The sequence below is a fragment of the Morus notabilis genome, unplaced genomic scaffold, assembly GCF_000414095.1.
Source record: "Morus notabilis unplaced genomic scaffold, ASM41409v2 Scaffold284, whole genome shotgun sequence".
Classification (NCBI taxonomy): Eukaryota; Viridiplantae; Streptophyta; class Magnoliopsida; order Rosales; family Moraceae; genus Morus; species Morus notabilis.
This window is the reverse complement of record NW_010361054.1, coordinates 26,898-43,155: the sequence shown is the minus strand read 5'-3', so window position 1 is coordinate 43,155 and position 16,258 is coordinate 26,898. Positions and strand designations below refer to the sequence as shown.

General features: G+C 32.3%; 3 protein-coding genes across 3 annotated transcripts; all 3 read left to right on the top strand.

Annotated features, from left to right (window-relative positions):
- The first annotated feature begins 816 nt into the window (after window positions 1–816).
- Window positions 817–4,012, top strand: LOC21387744. The gene is made up of 2 exons (XM_010098263.2): window positions 817–1,008; window positions 2,694–4,012. The coding sequence occupies exons 1-2, from the start codon at window positions 864–866 to the stop codon at window positions 3,947–3,949; spliced, it is 1,401 nt and encodes a 466-aa protein (XP_010096565.1). The 5' UTR covers window positions 817–863; the 3' UTR covers window positions 3,950–4,012.
- A 1,710-nt stretch (window positions 4,013–5,722) lies between these two features.
- LOC21387743 lies at window positions 5,723–6,753 on the top strand. The gene is made up of 2 exons (XM_024165746.1): window positions 5,723–5,834; window positions 6,182–6,753. Exons 1-2 carry the CDS (start codon window positions 5,723–5,725, stop codon window positions 6,751–6,753), a joined length of 684 nt encoding a protein of 227 aa, XP_024021514.1.
- Window positions 6,754–9,881: 3,128 nt separating this feature from the next.
- LOC21387742 (chorismate mutase 3, chloroplastic) lies at window positions 9,882–12,646 on the top strand. The gene is made up of 6 exons (XM_010098261.2): window positions 9,882–10,111; window positions 10,514–10,736; window positions 10,866–10,952; window positions 11,599–11,742; window positions 12,144–12,236; window positions 12,356–12,646. The coding sequence occupies exons 1-6, from the start codon at window positions 9,933–9,935 to the stop codon at window positions 12,590–12,592; spliced, it is 963 nt and encodes a 320-aa protein (XP_010096563.1). The 5' UTR covers window positions 9,882–9,932; the 3' UTR covers window positions 12,593–12,646.
- The last annotated feature ends 3,612 nt before the right edge of the window (window positions 12,647–16,258 follow it).

The window sequence follows — 16,258 nt, the reverse complement described above, 5'->3', positions numbered from 1 at the left end:
CCTCTTTAATCTTTTGAAATCGATTTCCAAACTGATGGGTACGTAGACACAGCACGTCCGGGATTTTTTATTTTTTATTTTTTTATTTTTTTGACATAGATTCCAGGTTCAATGCATAAATAAAAACTAGAAAATTGGATTAATAAAGTTTAGTATTGGAGAAGCTGCCATAAAACTATGTGCAACCATTATGAACGAGAAAAAGTGGTGGACAAGGAAGCTTTGTTTTGAGTTTTTAATGCTATCTTATTTATTTATTAATTTATTTCCCATGCTTAGACTTTTTTTTTTTTTTGGTTCCGGGCTGAACCGTTTTTAGACTTTAACTAGCTGTATGCTCGCGCTTGCAGCGGGCAGTAATTTTATATTATACAAAGAGTTGATATTAATTTGAGAAAAAAAAAAAGAAAGAAAATACCATCCAAAGTGCTACACGTGATTATATATATATATATATATATATATATATATACACACACCCACGCACATGTAGACGTGATTAGTATAATATTTTTAAAAAAATAAAATTGAAAGATGCAGCATCAGTTTTATATATGCATAAATAATAGAGGACTAATTTGACTAATTCGTCATAAAAAACATCATTATTTGACTAATTAAGAAGAAGAAAGGATATAACTAAACCTTGTTTAACCATACTATTGTTTTTCAAAGTCTGTTCCTTTTTCTTTCATTCAGGTTGAAGAGCTTCAATGTCACAAAAATAAAAAGCGGTGTTGCAGGTCGCGTATGATATAAGAAAGATTGTTATATACACAAATATTCTTGGCTAACAAGAAAAGTTACAAAGGGGAGAGTCCGAAGAATATTGTTGTTGATCTTTTTTTTTTTTTTTTCCGCAAATGGCGGCGATGAAGAAGCGAGATTCAGCGGCGATAGTGATCAGTATGGTGTTGTTGTTGCCTTATTTCGTTATCCAGATCAAATTCTTCTCAAATTCAAAGTTGAACGTAAGCGTCGCTGATCATTCAACCAAGTCTCTTCAAGGTATGCATGCGTATATGAATATCATGGTATTCATTTTGTGTGTACGTATATGTATGCATATAATATACACACACATTTGTATATGTATATGGATACTTATATAAATCACTTCTTTCTATCTGAAAGTAAGGTTATGTATGACATATGGTCTATTTTTCACTCGGTCTCACTTCTCGTTGGCTCACATCATACAACGCCCATGGCGACAAAGCTTGTTGACCGTAAAATTAAGAAGACTAGAAGTTATTTCAACCCGAAAATTAAAAATATAAGAAGATAGTTTTCATTACTTTCTGTGTTTAATTTTCAATATTTTCAATGAATATTGAAATGTAGAAGATAGGATTAGGATTATTTCAAGAAAGGTATTAGTGGAGAATGAATTATTAGCTGTGGTATTTATGTGCAACAATACTCAGTAAAAATGGCAGAAAGTTGTAAATTGTCTTTAAAGTAGCGCAAAAAATGAAGAAACTATAAACTGCTTCCTGGCGACTGATGAGAAGTTTTGATACATGCCTTTTCATTAGTACTTATCCTTGAGATGCTTGAATTTTATGGATTGATAATGACGATCAATTACTCTAATGTTTGGTGCGCTTGGTAATTGCAAAAACGTGAAATCTTATTGTGGCACGCCCACTTGGTAACTTGGAAATTGCTTGATACATTCAATGAAATTGAATGAAATTGCCAAAATAGAAACCTGTTTTTGTTTGAATGTAATAAATCGGTGAAATGTTTTAGCTAACAACTTATAATTCAAAGTATTCAACATGTCAGTATTTTCCTTTTGCACGTCTTATTTATTTATTTTAAGACTTTTCCCTCATATTCTGTACCATATTTAAAAAAAGAAAGAAAGAAAGAAAGAAAGAAGAAGGATAAAAGCAAAACAAAAATATATATCTTGGTAATTTTGCATGATTTCTCTCATGAGATATGTAATATATAGTGATTGTCATTATCTGTTAAAATAATCATTTATAAGTTTGCATCATAAAGTTTCGGTTCAAATTTTATTTTTTATTTTTGTTGCAATATTTTTTAACAAAAATTTAAATAAATTTAAGTTCAGATTTTATATTCAAACACGTGAACCAAATGTCATTACTGATTGTAATATTGTATGAAGTCTCCAACTCATTTTCTTCGACTTTTCCTTTTAATTTTGAGGAAAAATATTTTATAATTGATAATTAATATATTCCTTCAAATGCATATGACATATTCATTATGTTCCTATAGAGGCTAGACAATAATTGGCCACAAAAAAGTATTAATTAGTCACTATAACTCATATATTTAACGGGTTATTTGATTGGAAAATTTAAAAAGTTTGAACTAACAAAGATTTACAAAATATAAAAAGGATTTGAATATCTTGATATGACATTTAAACTCTCAAAATAAAAAGATTTATAAACTCACATCCCCTTAGTTTGAACTCATTTACCAAACAAACCTGTATTATTGTGAGGTGTGATTTTCTCATAATAGGTATCCATGAATCACGCATTACAATGGATATTTTCTAAACCTTCACGAAAACGTATATGAAATCATTTTTGGCATTTTTTCCTCGTTTGGATTAATACTTATTTATAATTTAATAAAGTTTGAAGCATCAACTTTTCAACGCAAATCTAATTTAGCTATTTTTTCTTTCTTTCTATTTGTCACAGAAAGCAAACATTTGGAAGCGAAGACAATCAGCAGCAGTCGGGACCCACAACAGAACCGACCTCTATATTCTTCCCACCGAAATAGGCGAATCGTGTGCAATCGATCTCACGATTCCTACGACACCTGCGACGTCAATGGTCCAACGGTGTTGGACCCCACCACGTCGACATTTTTCCTAACAGACCCATCTGGCCCAACAGTGGTGGAAAAAATCCGGCCCTACCCACGAAAGTTCGAGAATTCCACGCAGTCCAGAATAAAGGAGTTGACTCTCGTTTCAGGCCCAAAAGGCCCACCATGCCAAGTCCAACACAATGCTCCGGCGCTAGTATTCAGTGCGGGAGGGTACACTGGAAACTTCTTCCACGAGTTCGGAGACGGGATAATCCCGCTCTATATCACAATCAATACGCTCTTCAACAACCGTCGCCAAGACGTCGTCCTCGTGATTTCCAAATCTCGCGATTGGTGGGTCCACAAGTACTCGGAAGTTCTCCAGAGCCTTAGTAAACACCCAATCATAAACCTCGACAACGACACCGTTTCGCATTGTTTTCCCTACGCTAGATTGGGTCTCATCTCCCATGGCTTCATGACCATAAACCCTAATTTACTCCCAAATCCAAAATCCCTAATTCAATTCCGAGATTTCCTTGACAAATCCTACAGCCAAAAACCAATCTCCAAGAGCTCCATACCCAATCCATCTAAGACTCGGCCTCGACTCGTTCTAGTGAGTCGAACCGGCAACGTCGGCCGAGTTCTGTTGAACCAGGAAGAGGTAAGGAAAGAGGCAGAGAGATTAGGATTTGATGTGGTCGTGTTCGACCCATCACCTAGTACGCCTCTGGGATCAGCGTACGATCTAATTAATTCGAGCCACGCGATGGTTGGGGTCCACGGGGCTGCGTTGACCCACTTGCTGTTTTTGAGGCCGGGGTCGACTTTTATTCAGGTGGTGCCACTTGGCGTGGGCTGGTTGGCGGAGGTGTGCTTCGGAAAACCGGCCAGAGAGATGGGGTTGGCATATGCGGAGTACAGGATCATTGCCGAGGAGAGTAGTTTGGTGGAGAAGTATGGGAGGGATGAAATGGTCATCAGAGATCCGGTGGGTTGGAGAGGGAAGGGTTGGTCCAATGAGGTTATGAATGTGTACTTGAAGGAACAAAATGTTAGATTAAATTTGGATCGATTCAGAGGGTACTTGAAAGAAGCTTATAGAAAATCAAGGAAGTTTATGAAGAAGGAAGGGTAGATTAATATATAGTGGATGATTAATGGATTTTTGCAAGTTTGGAGTATGATAATGGAATTAAACAAAGAGATTAAATACTTAATAAAAGAGATATATATATATATATATATATCTATCTATTGGTTTGTGCATACTAATGTGATCAAAGTAAAAGGGTAAGATTCCCTTAATAGTTATGCAAATTTGGTGAGGTTCAAAGTTTGATTTTTTTCCCCCCCTTTGAAAAACAGAATCTGATGTTTTTACTCTCAAATTAGTTGTAAAAAAGGTGCGTGTTTCTGAATAAACAGACGCTTAAAAACTTGATTTAATCATGTTGAAGGAGTGTTTGAAAGAAAGTCTATGAGGAAGCCAAGGAATTGATGAGCAAGTAGGGGGGTAATTATTGTTTGTTTCTATTATCATTTTATGTGTTTGAATGAAACATTGAAGCCATATTCACGATAAAAGAGATTACCCTTGATTTTCTTCCACATCTCTTTTATTGTTTTGGTACTTTTCTTCATGTCAATATATACAAAGGAAAACATGAATGAAAAACTTTTTCGCCAAAGAGAAAGGTGGTAGAGTAATCTACAAGGAGAAAAGGAGAATAGAGGAAACAAGAAACACTAGGAGGATAAAGGAAACAAGACGTGTTAGTTGTTTCTTTATATACATATACATATATATACACACATATATGTTATATGTCAAATTGGAGATTTTTATAAGTGGCGGTAACTCTCGACAATATGTCGTTCTACGCTCATGTGAAATATCTTTAAATTTAGAGTTTTATTATTATTATTTGATTTTTTAGAAGGTGAAGTGAAATTTATTAATCAAAAATTGCTATTAGAATATTCTTCTAACCAAAATCTATCTTCATTCAAAGAGAGAAAATTTCACTAATGTGTGATCATTACTGACACGAGAAATGTGACTACAAGAACCACCGTTAACTTCATTCGTCAACCAAAATAAGTAAATAAAGTAATCATATAACCACCGAATTTCTTTCTCTTTTGAACGAGAGTATATAGTAAATTCTCATAGGCGTGGTTGCTAGTAAGTTTTACAAGGAAAGTTCTTAAATTTACTAATTTAGTACGAATTAGTGGAAACAATTTACATTTTAGAGGATTTACTACCATTCATGAGGTTTTTTTTATGCGTATAAATTGGCCTATAGAGCAGATGTACTCCAAAACAACATAATTCAGTGTATGTTCAGAGAATTTGAGAGTTAACACTTTCTATACTCATGGTGCAAGGCAATCCCAATAATTTCTGTACGCTAGTAATCAGTTTCTTCTCTGCATCTTTTCATTTTTTCTCTCTTCTCTATCTTTCACAAGATTTTCTTTTCCCATTATTCATTGCATGTAATTATTATTATTTTTTTTAAGTTTATTGTGTATGTATATGTTTTCTAAAGAACTCTTTGGTAGGAGATCTCTATATAGGTTCGACTTATTCTTAAACATTATATTATATTAAAATGATATGAAAGTAAAAAAATTTATGCAAATATGATTTATTTATTCGATAAATTCTCTCTATAAGTTAGTGCTAGTGTTGATACTTAAACCAAGAGTTTGCTTTCGCCTTTTCTTTTCTTAAGTTTTATTACTTGCACACGTTTTATTTATTTATTTATTTTTAAAATTTTTCTATTCCTGTCTTGATTTTTGCAGGTAAAGTATTATACGACAGAATCCTCAATAAAAATTGTTTTTCTTGTCGTTTAATAAGAGAGATATTAAGAGCTTCAGGCCTATGCAAGTGATAATGCTGAGAAGAAGAAGGTTAATAGCGACATGTTTTGCAATGCTGATATGCATCTTCATATTCCTACATTTCGTTTTCTTCACACCTGTTAAAAATTCCAAAACTTTCCAAGGTAAACCTTCTATAAAAACTCTCCTTACAATGGTAATTTTATTGTCGTCCATTTTTTTTTTTTTCCTTTGAAGATTCTATATTGGTATGTGAAATAATAGGGAAAGTTAAGAATAATGATATTAATAAGAAAAACTTAAAAAGGTAATTACCTAATTCATTAACTTTAGAGTCAATATTTAATAACTTTACTCATTGTTCTCCTAAAACCAGGCCCCACTATATCTTGCTATATACTGCTTTAAGTTGATAGTTATTTTATATTTTACTTTTGTTTTCTAAATTTTTACTTTTTTATTCCCTTTGAAACTTGGGCGCTTATAATCGATTTGTGGCTTTTGTTTACAGAAGTAAAACAGTGGAAATCGCAGTTGGATTTTTCATTGCCACCCTTGAGAGCAACAAAGCATGTTCGACAAATCATATGCGACCGTTCTCATAGCAATTTTGATCTATGCTCGATCAACGGTCATACTCTATTGGACCCAAGAACAACTACTCTGTATGCATTGGACCCCACCAACTCGAACCCACCAATCACGTTGTTGAAAATCCGTCCCTACCCTCGGAAAGCAGACAAACGAGCAATGTCAAGTGTCAAAGAGCTGAACATCACCTCAATTCCACCCAAGATTAGTTGTGGAGTAACACACCATAGTCCAGCCCTAGCATTCAGTGCGGGTGGGTACACGGGAAACTTCTTCTGTGACTTCAGTGATGGCTTTGCTCCCTTTTTCATCACCATCAACTCTCTCTTCTCCAATCGAGATGTGGTCCTCGTGATCTCTGATATTAGAGGTCGGTGGGCCCAAAAGTATGCCGAACTACAGTCTCGCATAAGCAAGCACCCGATCATTGACCTCAACAAAGAAAATGTCGTCCATTGCTTCCCATCGGCGATTGTAGAGTTTAAGATTTAGGATTTAAAGGCTCATAATTCAAAAGACAATAAAGGTGGACTCCAAATTGCTACTAACCCCAAAACCCTACTTTCCTTCCGCACATTCCTAAAAAACGAGTACACCCAAAATAGCACTCAATTGACCGACCATATAAAAAATGTTAGGCCACGGATGGTCTTAATAAGTTGTAAATGCAACGTCAGCAGAGTAATACTAAACGAAAAATGAGGGGTGAAAGTAGCTGAAGAACTCGGAGCCATTTATGGACGGCAATGATATATCATTTATCTATTTTTTGTTATTAATATTAATAGTTTCTAGTGGAAAAATGATAATTCACCGCTACATGAGTTGGGTATCAAAAAGTTGGAACTTCAAATTGAGATTTCTAGTATTACTTTAAAAATTAAAAAAAAAGAAGAAGCAGGAAATGGAAGGAAAAAAAAAAGGGAGAAAATGGTAAGGAGTTGAGAGCATTATTGTTAGCAAAATAAGGAACAACTGAACAACAAGAGAAGGAAAAAAGAATAGTCTGAATTTTTCATTGAAAAATTAACCTAAAGTTATGAAATATATATATGCCTATAGAACGATTAATTTTGAAAAAGTGCCAACAGAAATACATCATAACTGACATGAATATGATTAACAAAATCTGTAAAAACTATTATGCGTCGGAAAAATCCATAGTCTAAGAAAAGAAAATCCATCTCCAGTTCGACAAAAATACTCTAATTCGACATTCGGGGAAAAAAAAAAACACCCTCTGATTTCAAAATTTTAATGTACAGGTAGATGTAATTTGGACATTTTATGCGTTACACTTACAATTCTAACAAGAAACGCAATTGGTGCTTGGTGAGAGTTTGAGTTGTTTTTATATTGAATCCTGCGTTCAACTTTTTTTAGATGGATGGGTTTAAGTTTTAGAGGAAAAGCAAAAAAAAAAAAAAAAAAAAGGTAATTAGGGGTATTTTGTTATACATTGTGTCAGGATAATATAGCAGAGGTCCGACAGAAGAAAAAAAACGTGTGGGGAGATTAAAAAAAAAAAAATCAAAGTTAGTGCTGTTATTTTTCTAAAGTACTTTTTTAGTGGTACATTCATAAATAAAAAATAAGGGTACAGGGTACCTAAGTAATTAAAGAGTGTTTAAAATTCATTTTAAAATAATTTTATTTTTTTATAAAAATAAAAATAAAAATATTTTTAATTTCAGACAGAAATTATTTTTAAAAATATATTTATTAATTTTATTAAGAGATTATTTTTAATATAAAAAATTCATTAATATTTTTCTCTTTTTGTGTTAAAAAAAAGAAAATATTTTTTATTTTTTATTTTTTTTTCATTTTACATTAAATAAAAAAATTATTTTCGTTTCTTTTTGTCAAGTGTCAAAGAGCTGAACATCACCTCAATTCCACCCAAGATTAGTTGTGGAGTAACACACCATAGTCCAGCCCTAGCATTCAGTGCGGGTGGGTACACGGGAAACTTCTTCTGTGACTTCAGTGATGGCTTTGCTCCCTTTTTCATCACCATCAACTCTCTCTTCTCCAATCGAGATGTGGTCCTCGTGATCTCTGATATTAGAGGTCGGTGGGCCCAAAAGTATGCCGAACTACAGTCTCGCATAAGCAAGCACCCGATCATTGACCTCAACAAAGAAAATGTCGTCCATTGCTTCCCATCGGCGATTGTAGAGTTTAAGATTTAGGATTTAAAGGCTCATAATTCAAAAGACAATAAAGGTGGACTCCAAATTGCTACTAACCCCAAAACCCTACTTTCCTTCCGCACATTCCTAAAAAACGAGTACACCCAAAATAGCACTCAATTGACCGACCATATAAAAAATGTTAGGCCACGGATGGTCTTAATAAGTTGTAAATGCAACGTCAGCAGAGTAATACTAAACGAAAAATGAGGGGTGAAAGTAGCTGAAGAACTCGGAGCCATTTATGGACGGCAATGATATATCATTTATCTATTTTTTGTTATTAATATTAATAGTTTCTAGTGGAAAAATGATAATTCACCGCTACATGAGTTGGGTATCAAAAAGTTGGAACTTCAAATTGAGATTTCTAGTATTACTTTAAAAATTAAAAAAAAAGAAGAAGCAGGAAATGGAAGGAAAAAAAAAAGGGAGAAAATGGTAAGGAGTTGAGAGCATTATTGTTAGCAAAATAAGGAACAACTGAACAACAAGAGAAGGAAAAAAGAATAGTCTGAATTTTTCATTGAAAAATTAACCTAAAGTTATGAAATATATATATGCCTATAGAACGATTAATTTTGAAAAAGTGCCAACAGAAATACATCATAACTGACATGAATATGATTAACAAAATCTGTAAAAACTATTATGCGTCGGAAAAATCCATAGTCTAAGAAAAGAAAATCCATCTCCAGTTCGACAAAAATACTCTAATTCGACATTCGGGGAAAAAAAAAAACACCCTCTGATTTCAAAATTTTAATTCCCCCCAGTTTCCAAACCCCAAACCCCCGATACAAAAAACGGTGGTGAAAAAAGGAAAAACAAAAAAAAAAAAAAAAAAAAAAGGTAATTAGGGGTATTTTGTTATACATTGTGTCAGGATAATATAGCAGAGGTCCGACAGAAGAAAAAAAACGTGTGGGGAGATTAAAAAAAAAAAAATCAAAGTTAGTGCTGTTATTTTTCTAAAGTACTTTTTTAGTGGTACATTCATAAATAAAAAATAAGGGTACAGGGTACCTAAGTAATTAAAGAGTGTTTAAAATTCATTTTAAAATAATTTTATTTTTTTATAAAAATAAAAATAAAAATATTTTTAATTTCAGACAGAAATTATTTTTAAAAATATATTTATTAATTTTATTAAGAGATTATTTTTAATATAAAAAATTCATTAATATTTTTCTCTTTTTGTGTTAAAAAAAAGAAAATATTTTTTATTTTTTATTTTTTTTTCATTTTACATTAAATAAAAAAATTATTTTCGTTTCTTTTTATTTTTATTTTTCTTACGTTAAACATCTTTTTAAAAATATTTTTATTTTTTATTTTTAAAAACGTAAAAAATAAATACAAATCAATTCTAAAGACGCCAAACGGATACTTATTCTCATTTTCCCAACTCTTTCAATACGAATTTCCTGCAAAAACATTCTCCTCCTCCTTTCTACAGCAAGTGCACCAGCAGCAATGGCTTCAATGTCTTCCAATTTATCTCAGAAAGTCAATACGCGAAACTTTTCAAGACCCATTTCGCCTTTTGTCTCCAAGATCACTCTCAGACCAACCTATAGCCATTTTCGATCAAAAACGACAATAAAAAACTGTCGCCCTCTGCAAGCTTCTTCTTCTTCTCCGCCGCCCATCAGGTATGAATGTTTGTGCTTTTGTTTGTTTTTTGTCAATTCCTTTCTCGCTTTACATAGATCACTGAGTATCTCGTGACAACTAGCAAAAAACCTTAGCTTAGTACTAGATTTCTAGTTCATATTACATTTTATAAGGTTGTTATTTGAAAAGAACAGAAATTTATGGAACGAAAAGGGCGTGATGGGGATAATAATATAATGGGAATGTTCTATAGAGTTGAAGTTGTTTGAAAAAAGAGTCAAATTGACTTGACTCTGCTTGTTTGATGTGGTCATTGTGTTATTATTATTATTTTATATATTTATTTTTTTTATGTATATATATAACTAAGGCAAATTTTTGCTACGTGGGTTCATGAAACTATCGAAGTGTTAGTTGGATAATGCTTCTTGTTGATGCAGATTTTCGGGGAAGAAAAGGGTAGATGAAAGTGAAAGCTTAACTCTAGACAGCATAAGACATTCTTTGATTCGACAAGAGGATAGCATTATATTTAGCCTTTTGGAGAGGGCTCAGTATTGTTACAATGCTGACACCTATGACTTGGATGCGTTCTCAATGGACGGTTTTCGGGGATCTTTAGTCAAGTTTATGGTCGGGGAAACTGAAAAGCTCCATGCCCAGGTGAGGGGATAAAAACACTATGGAATAGATAGATACTGCAATCATACTCCTAACATTGTTAAAGGCAGCAATTCCTACTTTAAGAAGTGAGCCTCTATTTTTCTGAAGTGTGTTCGCTTTCTCGAATAGGTAGGCAGGTACAAGAGTCCTGACGAGCATCCTTTCTTCCCAGCATTCTTACCTGAGCCAATGCTTCCACCTTTGCATTACCCGCAGGTATTTATTGAAATCTTTATTTTTGTGCATTGCAATAACTTACTGGTCTTTTTAAAACAAGATCTTATGAATTTGGTTATGAACAAAAATGTTGATGCGCGTCATCATCGTAAGTTTATAACTTGATGGAATTTCAAATTTTGCTAATGGAGATGGATAGTGGGTAATTTCCATTGTGTTCACTTCTTGCGTTTGATCTTGGAACACTTTTAGAAATAAGTCAAACTTTCATATTAAGTGTAAAGGAATACCAATACATTGAACTTTTGCTATATATCAGCTAAAAAATAATGCACACATGTAATTGTTGTCGGAGAACAATACGAACCCTTGACTCAACAACTGCCTTGTTCATCTTGGAGGTTGTCAAAGTGTTCAATTTTTCTGTCTATGATTTGTCGTGATAATTGTAACGAAATGGTCAAAGTTCAGTTTATTGCAAATAGCAGATGTGGGAATTTTAGCTCTACTTTCAAATTTTCAATGATGATAGAATTCAAACATTGCTTAGATGATATTATTATGTAACTTTAGCTACTGGTTATGAACATTATCCAGGGGAAGAAAATATCACTTTCTACTGATTCAATAGGAAGAATTGTTGATAAGTTGTTTATGCTCTGATGCCTTTTTGTTATTTAACTAGGTTCTGCATCCGTGTGCTGATTCAATCAATATAAACAACAAAGTTTGGAATATGTATTTTAGAGATCTTCTTCCCAGATTAGTTAAAGCAGGAGATGATGGTAACTGTGGATCTGCTGCTGTTTGTGACACCGTCTGTTTGCAGGTATTTCACTTAAACTTAGAAGATACTGCTGCTACATTCTTATAAACTATTCATTGGTTTCTATAGACATTGGAAGGAATCATAATCATTAGTCCTTAGTTACTGCTCATTTTCGAATCATGCTTTTCCTGAATTCATGTTATGGTGGTATGATCAATAATAAACTCCTTAGTGGCTTTCCATAGTCTACGCTGCTTTATGCCCCATTGCGTTTTGGTGCTAATTGTTAAAAGCAGCAAAATTTTGATACAAATACACGATTTGTAGTCTTCGTTCTTCTACGACTTCTTATCAATTTACATCTCATGTGGCTTTATTATGCAATTTACATCTCATGTGGCTTTATTATGCATTAACCCCCAGTTAACTCCTTAAGTAACTCTCTTTTGGACATTTATCAGACGCTCTCAAAGAGAATCCACTATGGCAAATTTGTTGCAGAGGCAAAATTTCTCGAGTCGCCTGCTGAATACGAGGCCGCTATTAAAGCTCAAGTACATGGTTCTTCCCAATTTCCCCCGGATTATCTTCTCTTTTGGGTATCTCATGGATGATGATTAACTTTATTACACTCTAATCCTGTTTTCGCATTTTCGGATTGTGGTTCTTGCAGGAAAGAGCTCAATTGATGGAATTGCTGACATATGAAACAGTGGAAGAAGCAGTCAAGAGGAGAGTAGAAATGAAGACTAAAACATTTGGCCAGGAGTTTAGGATTAACGAAGAGAATGATGCAGTTAATCCGGTTTACAAAATCAAGCCGCGCTTAGTTGCGACTCTCTACGGGGATTGGATCATGCCTCTGACAAAGGAAGTTCAAGTTGAATACCTGTTGAGAAGATTGGATTAGACTGAGTACTTTGTAAAGAAAGGTTACTTTTTAGATCCTAATAATAATAATAATAACGAAATTAATCTGAATAATTTCATAATTTTTAGTTTAGTGGAATCTGTACTTCCCTGCATTATGTTACTCAGTTGACTGAATTGAAACTGCAATAAGAGTCACTATATACAAATGAACACTTTACTAACTTTTTCCTAAACCAGACAAAGCTCTAACCAAGTAAGAATGCCTGATGGCATCACCTGTGTTGAAGTAGCATCAGTGCATCACTAATAGAAGAGAGAACCCCATACTGCGAGATCTATTTTTGACGTTTTTTTGGTGTGCTTGTACGTGATATTCGTATGATGGGAAGTTCTTATCACGGCATGGTTTTGTAGTAAAAAAGAGAAACTAACGAGTTATGAATATTATAATACCAAAATAAATTTGTTGCCATCACTTGCGCTTACACCTGACACAGTTTCCACCCGTTCTGCGAATTTGTAAATCGAGATATGAAAGTTTCGTGAAGCATGATTGATAGCATTGTGGGAGAGAGGCCAGCTAATGAATGACTTTTCATCCCAAGACACGAGAAAGATACGTCTCTTCCTGGTTTTCTATTAGTCATCACTATCGACACCTTTTCTCTGGTCGGTGATCTTGTCGTTCACAAATGGCAATATTTCCCACGACCGCCAGGACTTCATCCGTAATAAGCTGGAATGGGGAACAATAATCGAGAATAGCAACAGGGATTCGGAGAAAATCTTAAGAGACGTTTAGTTTATAAATTAAAATTATTTTTGATTTACGTGTATTTTTTGTGAAAGAAAATATTGTAGCGAATTATGAACCATGATTCAAATTATAGTTTGAATTTTCTAATTAAACATCTCCTATTTTCAAGTTGTGACGGGATAGGAATTGAAAAACCACTCTTCCCCTTATTATTCATATGTTATATATATCTATTTTTGTACAGATACATATGTATATATACACATAATCCAACCCCCTGTTGTCATCCCTATAATGTTGTTTTCAAATTGACATTGTTTTTGAAGGGTTTTATTGTTTTTTTATTTTCTTGTATATCTGGTCGATGTCGTATTTGTGCATTATTGTTGTTTTCGGACTTTCGTCTTCTTATGTCACCTTGAATTTCTTTCCATGTCGTTTTTGTTGTTGTTTTCTCAATTGGTTTTAATCGTGAAAAGAATATTTGATAAAATTGTTAATAAATAAGATCACTTGACAAACTTTTACGTAAACCAGATGACCAAGGAAGCTTTCATTGTGACATTATTTCCACACATAAAGATTATTGAGATAGGAGTAATGACTTAATAGGCACTTAATCTATCTCTTTTAAGCCATATACTTGACACGAATGAATAGTTAAAGAGTGCTCATCTAAGAAATAACACATGTAATGTTATAATTGATGTGTCAATTGTAAATTTAATATTTAAGTATAAAAAACACTCTACAATGTTATTTATCATGGCAAATTTACTATATGTTATATATTGTGACAAATTTCTCACAAAGTACAGGCTATAGTCAATTTGCCACAACAAATAACATTACATTATAAAGTGTTTTTTATCCTTAAATGTTAAATTTATAATTGACACATTAATTATAGCATTGCATTGGCATATGACAAATTTAACATTTGATTCATATTGGTTGATACGGTTACTTTTTCATTTAACCATCATATTATTTTAAAATTAAAAGTTTACTTTTATAACTTTAAAAGCTTAATGATTATTAAAAAAATATATTTTAGCATTTTAAATAACATTATATATTGGAGCAAAAATAAAAATAACATGTAAGAGCATTTCTAATGCAATACTGTAATTGATGTGCCAATTATAAATTTATCATTTGAGTGTAAAAAAAAATCTCAAATGCAATATTATTTGTCGTGCTAAATTTTTCACATGCTATACTTTGTGACAAATTTCTTACTAAATATAGTATATGAGAAATTTAACATTTAATTGCTATTGGTTGAAATGTTTATTTTTTTATGTAATCATTACAACTTTTACATTTTCTAATTATTTTAAAAATAAAAATGTACTTTTACAACATTCAAAACTTAATAATTATGAGAGAAATTAAATTTAACATTTTAAATAGCATCAAAAATTAAAATAACATATTATCATACTTTTTAATGTTGAATATATAATTAATATTAATATTTATATTAAAGATAATCTAATATTATATTTTTTAATATTAAATACACAATTTACATTAATATATTTAATTATTAAAGATGGTCTAAGTTCTTTTTCATTCATCAAAGGTGAAAAAGTAATTTTAGTAAGAGTGACGCTGTGGCCTGTGCAAAAACAAAAGAATGGTTACTTAACGATAATTTGAAGGTGTCACTTTCTACCTTTTGACCTACAAACTACGCAATCTTGACCCCACCATGTGCCTTCCAGCATTAGCATCTTCCCTCAATAAACCTTTTTTTTTATTATTATTATTCTTTGGCTGCCAATCGTTGTATGAGATGAAATTGCTTGCTATTCCTAAATGAACAGGAAAATTCTTTAACAGAGTTATAAGAAAGTATCTTAACATTATTGGTAGGTTATCATTTGAAAAAAATCATATTAGATTAATAAAAGTGAGATAATTTATAAATTACATTTATAAAATTAATCTATAAAATTTGATAAAAACCCAAGGATTTAAAATTGCATGTATAGTTGAGTAATTTTTTGATACTTGGTTCATGAATTCAAACCATGTGATTAAAATAATTTTCGATTTACGTGTATTTTTTGTAAGAGAAAATATTGTAATGAACCACGAATCATAATTCGAATCAAGAAACGAATCTAGGTATCAAACGGACTCTAAAATTTTCTTATAGAACGGTTTTAAGTCTACTGTATTTTGTGTTTTTTCACACAATGAAATCCAAAACCCTTTCAAGTGAATGTAAAATGCTAATGTACTTTCGCAAAGGGGTGAAAAAAAAAAGTCAAATCATCCCCTGCCAGTTGTTTGCCGTGTCTCAACCCATCAAACTGCGGGTTCGAACTGCCGACCCGGTCATTCATAATGGGTAGTTTCGATTTGGGGTTTTTTAAACGTTCTTTTACAAAAACGAACCACCTACCATTATGTCCGCTTGCATGTGTGTTCGGATTTTCTTAATGACGTTTCATATTTGATGTTTTTTTTATCTTAAATAATTGTAGGGTGTTTAGTATAAGAATTCATATAATAATTTAAATTATAATTTATGATTTGTTATAATATTTTTTTTTATAAAAAATACACATAAATTAAAAATAATTTTAAATTATAATTCTAAATACCTTAATGAGCTTAAAACATACTAAAAAATCACAAAATTACTTTTCATAGAAAAAAAATATTTTTACGTTTTAATAAGGCTCAATTGGACACAATTCATCATGTACATCAGGCAATGAGAAGGAAGATTTTTTTTTGTTTCTTGGCCTTTTTTTTCCTCCTTTTTAAGACCTTGTTTTCCACAGCTAATGGGTGACAGGTTACACTTTTGTAATTACAGCGAGGTTCTTTTATTGCATTCCATGGACCCAATGAGCGCCACTTTTCACATTACAGCAGCAGGTTTGTCTCTTTGTGCCCACTTCCAGATTTGATCAGTACTTAAAGCAC

Excerpts from the sequence above, each read along its gene's own strand:
- LOC21387744 (XM_010098263.2), top strand. The coding sequence starts at position 864 with ATGGCGGCGATGAAGAAGCGAGATTCAGCGGCGATAGTGATCAGTATG. Across the intron at positions 1,009-2,693 it reads TTCAACCAAGTCTCTTCAAG|AAAGCAAACATTTGGAAGCG; the intron begins GTATGCATGCGT and ends TATTTGTCACAG.
- LOC21387743 (XM_024165746.1), top strand. The coding sequence starts at position 5,723 with ATGCTGAGAAGAAGAAGGTTAATAGCGACATGTTTTGCAATGCTGATA. Across the intron at positions 5,835-6,181 it reads AAATTCCAAAACTTTCCAAG|AAGTAAAACAGTGGAAATCG; the intron begins GTAAACCTTCTA and ends TTTTGTTTACAG.
- LOC21387742 (XM_010098261.2), top strand. The coding sequence starts at position 9,933 with ATGGCTTCAATGTCTTCCAATTTATCTCAGAAAGTCAATACGCGAAAC. Across the intron at positions 10,953-11,598 it reads CACCTTTGCATTACCCGCAG|GTTCTGCATCCGTGTGCTGA; the intron begins GTATTTATTGAA and ends TTATTTAACTAG. Across the intron at positions 12,237-12,355 it reads AGGCCGCTATTAAAGCTCAA|GAAAGAGCTCAATTGATGGA; the intron begins GTACATGGTTCT and ends TGGTTCTTGCAG.